General features: G+C 40.7%; 1 protein-coding gene across 1 annotated transcript in view; it reads right to left on the bottom strand.

The window, feature by feature from the left end:
* LOC108512479 (histone-binding protein RBBP7-like) overlaps positions 1-4,243 on the bottom strand; it is a 24,739-nt gene that overhangs the window by 6,658 nt on the left and 13,838 nt on the right. Inside the window, 4 exon segments of the mRNA XM_017847752.1 lie at positions 933-1,009; positions 1,438-1,515; positions 1,627-1,753; positions 2,590-2,750. Of these exon segments, the coding sequence (XP_017703241.1) occupies positions 933-1,009; positions 1,438-1,515; positions 1,627-1,753; positions 2,590-2,750 (443 nt within the window).

The raw sequence follows: 4,243 nt of genomic DNA, 5'->3' as shown, positions 1-4,243 counted from the left end.
AAAAAAAAAAAAAAAAAAAAAAAAAAAAAAAAAAAAAAAAAAAAAAAAAGAAGAATTTGGACTTTCAGTTCAGATTTGAGATGCTCAACCAGTTAAGTATAATGCAAATATTCCAAAATCCTAAAAAAAATTCCAAAACCCCAAACACTTCTTATTCCAAGTATTTTGGATAAGGGATACTCAACCTGTACTAAGTTCAGTCCACTTCAAAGCAATATATTTAATACAAGCAGAAAATAAGTTATTTTTTGGTAATTTAATGATTTAAACTTAAGATGACATCTTATGGAGAGGTATGTAACTGAGCAACTTTATTAAGTTGTAAAAGCTCAGATAAAAAAAGTAAAGGAGTCTAAAATTCTTATAACAGCAAGCTGAAGTAAAGGAACTTTTAAAAATTGGGAGAAACTCTTTATACAATGAGGCCCCAGAGAACATAAGCTCTCTGACAGCTTGGGCTGTCCTTGTCCCCTTCACAAAGGTCTCCCCAGGAGTTACACAACCCACAACGGGAGTGCACATCTGCAGAATGAATCACTGAAAGCAAAGTAAATGGTACAAAAACTCAGAATAAACAGTCCTGCCTACACGTACTATGAGATCCAATGAGACATAAGACAGCTAACATCTCGATCTCTCTATATCAAGTGTTTTAAATAGTCATTTGAATGCAAAAACAGACAGACACATACACCTTCATGCCTGAATATTAAGAGACAAAACTCACACCAGAGAAATTTATTTTACAGTTCATTTGCTGCTTCACTTCTATTTTACAAAACAAAGACTCTTTAGGAAGATACTTAAAAGTTTCTTTAATATTAGGTTTCTTGAAGGGGGATTACCAAATTGCTTTTCTAGTTTATGAATTACTATGTAACTTGCCAGATGAGCATATTTATGCAGTATCTTGTCATAGGACTGTAAGTTACCTTAAATCCCACACATTCAGGCGGCGGTCAGTACCACTTGAAGCCAGAATAGTTTCATTATGTGGAGACCAGTGGACCTAGTAATAGATAATTTTGAAAATGTATTTAAAGAACCATCCGCTGCTAGGTTTGTGGCTGCTGTTTTAATCTGATATTTTCCCATCCTGCACTCTATGATCTTATCCTTGGCCTGATGTCCTCATTCTCTTGTCCCGGACTTTCAAGTGCTCTGAAAGGGCTCAGCTCCATCCTGTCCTCAGGAAGGCTGCACTCCCCAGCAGTGAGGAACTCAGCCTGGGATTTCAATAAATTTATTCAACCCCATAACCATCCCAGAAGCTTTTTAATTCTTCAATAAGGTGTACCTTACCCTATGAACATCTCCATGTAACACCATGGACAAGGCATTTTTTTCAATAGTGGACCCACCAGTCTGGTATAGCTTAACTGATGAATCCCTGGATTTCATTTCTTGACATACAGACACCAGAAAACTGTCACATACCTGGAAAATTTCATCTTTATGAGATTCGAAGGTATGGAGTTTTAATTTTAAGTTACGCAGATCCCATAAAGCTACGGTCTAAAGAAAAATAACAAGTGAAAATGATTTCTAAGCTTTACCTAAGAATTTTCAAATATCTGATTAAAGCACAAGAGAACTGGGTTTTATAAACACCAAATAATGCGAAACCTTATCCGCAGAGCCGGTGGCTAGAATAAATTCGCTGTAGGGATTGAATGAGAGGCAGTTGACTTCGGCAGTGTGCGCATCCACCAAGTGGCTGGGCTTGGAGGTGGTATTGGACCTGGTGTCCCATCTAAAACACAAAGGTAAAGTCACACAGCACCCAGGGAGGACACACTCACATTTGGCCCCACGTCACTGTCACTACACTCCACAACTAGCTCCACTATGTGAGCCCCTTCATGAGGAAACCAACCACACAGCTGGTGATTCAGACCTTGACCATTAAATGATACATTCAAAACCTACAGAGAACAAGCTAGTGCTGTTAGTCCTGTTTTTTAAATTAGATTCCTATTTTAATTACCAACTACTTCAAGCATACACAAAATACAGACTATGTAGAGAATAATGTTAACAATCTGATACCTACAACTGGTTTTGACAAATGCCCAGTATTTTGTCACATTTGCCTCAGGTTATTTGTTTATAAGATGATAGGTGAATGAAGTCCTGTGGCCATACCTTGATACATTTTCCTCCCTGACCTCCAACTGGCATCACTCTGGATTCCAATCTTGATATTTACCACCACACCAAGTATGTCCCTTCACATGTCCATACCTATTTTTCTTTTTTTCTAAATAATAAGTGATCCTCCCACTTCAGCCTCCTGAGTAGCTAGGACTACAGGTGCACACTATCATACCTAGCTAATTTTTTGTTTTTAAATTTTGTGTAGAGACGGAGTCTTACACTCCTGGTCTCAAGCAATCCTTCTGCCTCAGCTTCCCAAGGTGTTGAGATTACAGGAGTAAGCTACCTAAAGCTGTTTTTTTAAAGCCATAACTTAAAAAAAAAAAAAAAAAAAAAAAAAAAAAAAAAAAAAAAAAAAAACTACAGCCTGCAGCAATCACTGGTCATTCAGGTCACCCATTTAACAAGATCCCACTGAACTTTCCACCTTACATCATAAGTTTCTGATCATCAGCAACAGATCCAAACAATGACTCGTGCAGCAGGTGCCAGGCCACATCCTCTACAACAGCTGAGTGGCCAGTAAAGATAGCTTTAGCATCCACAATTTTGCCTTCTTTTGGTCCTGCGTTTATATCCCATAGACAGACAGTCTAAGAGAAAAGGAGAGAAAAAAAAAAAGAACAAGGGCTATAAGAGACTTCCCCCCATCCCCCGCCAAGACAGTGTCTCAGTCTGTCACCCAGGCTGGAGCACAGTAGTGCGATCTCGGCTCACTGCAGCCTCCGTCTCCCAGGCTCAAGCGATTCTCCTGCCTCAGCCTCCTGAGTAGCTGGGATAACAGGTGCAGGCCACCACGCCTGGCTCATTTTTTTTGTATTTTCAGTAGAGACGGGGGTCTCACCATGTTGGCCAGGCTGGTCTTGAACTTCTCGCCTCAAGTGATCCACCTGCCTTGGCCTCCCGAAGTGCTGGGACTACAGGTGTGAACCACTGTGCCCGGCCAAGAGATTGAATTTAAATGCTAACATCTTATTTAAAATAATTTCATTACAAACAAAACTATTCAACTGTATAAAAGTTTGAGGTAAACACAAGAGAGAAAATATAAGCAAACAGAAGAGTATGTGGGTGCAGCCTCCACGTGAGGTGCAGAGGAAAAGGAAACTCCACTGTAATGAGGGGGAGGAGAGACTGAGTACGGTGGCAGGCAAGGACACTGATGCTGGAGTTTCTACCTACATACATTCAGACATTCAAGTACCCCAAATTCACTTAGACAACACAACAAATCACCAAGAGCCCGGCGCTCAGCATCTACTGAACACAAATGCACATTCTAAAAGTTTACACTGGGATGGGAAGACTGGGAATTAAAATCAAACTGTGCCTCTCACACAGCAAAAGCCTCATGGACAAGTCTTTCACTTCATGGCAGAAACCACCCTAGACATCAGGAGATGTGACAGGTAAATGACACTGGGCCAGAAACCTCTACTAGTCTACTCTGAGAGGTCAAGGCCTGGGGCCCACAGACAGATCCCCAACGATGCGCTCCTTGAAGCATCAGCAGAGTCCAAGGAGGGGCCATAGGGCCTTGCTTGGGCCTCAAAGGTCACAGCAGCCCACAAATAAGGAGGTCTCATGTGGGCCTTGACATCCTGTCACAGAAAGAATTAAGAGGAAAGTCTTAAGTTTTTAATGAAAAAATATTGCAAGGTATAGGGCAACGATTCTCATTCAATGGTTAATAAGAAATAATCCCATGAAGGTATATTAGCACTACAGTTCCACTGACACTGGTATGGGCTTCATATTTTGTTTTTTTGTTTTTTAAAATTCAGAGCACGTGACCATGAAAGGGCTTCATCTCTTTTTATTAAATCACTTTCTTACATGAAAGAGTTTCTTTTTTTTTTTTTGAGACAAACTCTCGCTCTCTTGCCCAGACTAGAATGCAATGGCACAATCTGGGCTCACTGCAACCTCCGCCTCCCGGGTTCAAGCAATTCTCCTGCCTCAGCCTCCCAAGTAGATGGGATTACAGGTGTGTGCCACCATGCCAATATTTTTGTATTTTCAGTAGACACGGAGTTTAACCACGTTGGCCAGGCTGGTCTTATACTCCTGACTTCAGGTGATCCAC

This window comes from Rhinopithecus bieti, unplaced genomic scaffold (genome assembly GCF_001698545.2).
Source record: "Rhinopithecus bieti isolate Rb0 unplaced genomic scaffold, ASM169854v2 scaffold_30905, whole genome shotgun sequence".
NCBI lineage: Eukaryota > Metazoa > Chordata > Mammalia > Primates > Cercopithecidae > Rhinopithecus > Rhinopithecus bieti.
This window is presented reverse-complemented; position numbering and strand designations above follow the sequence as displayed.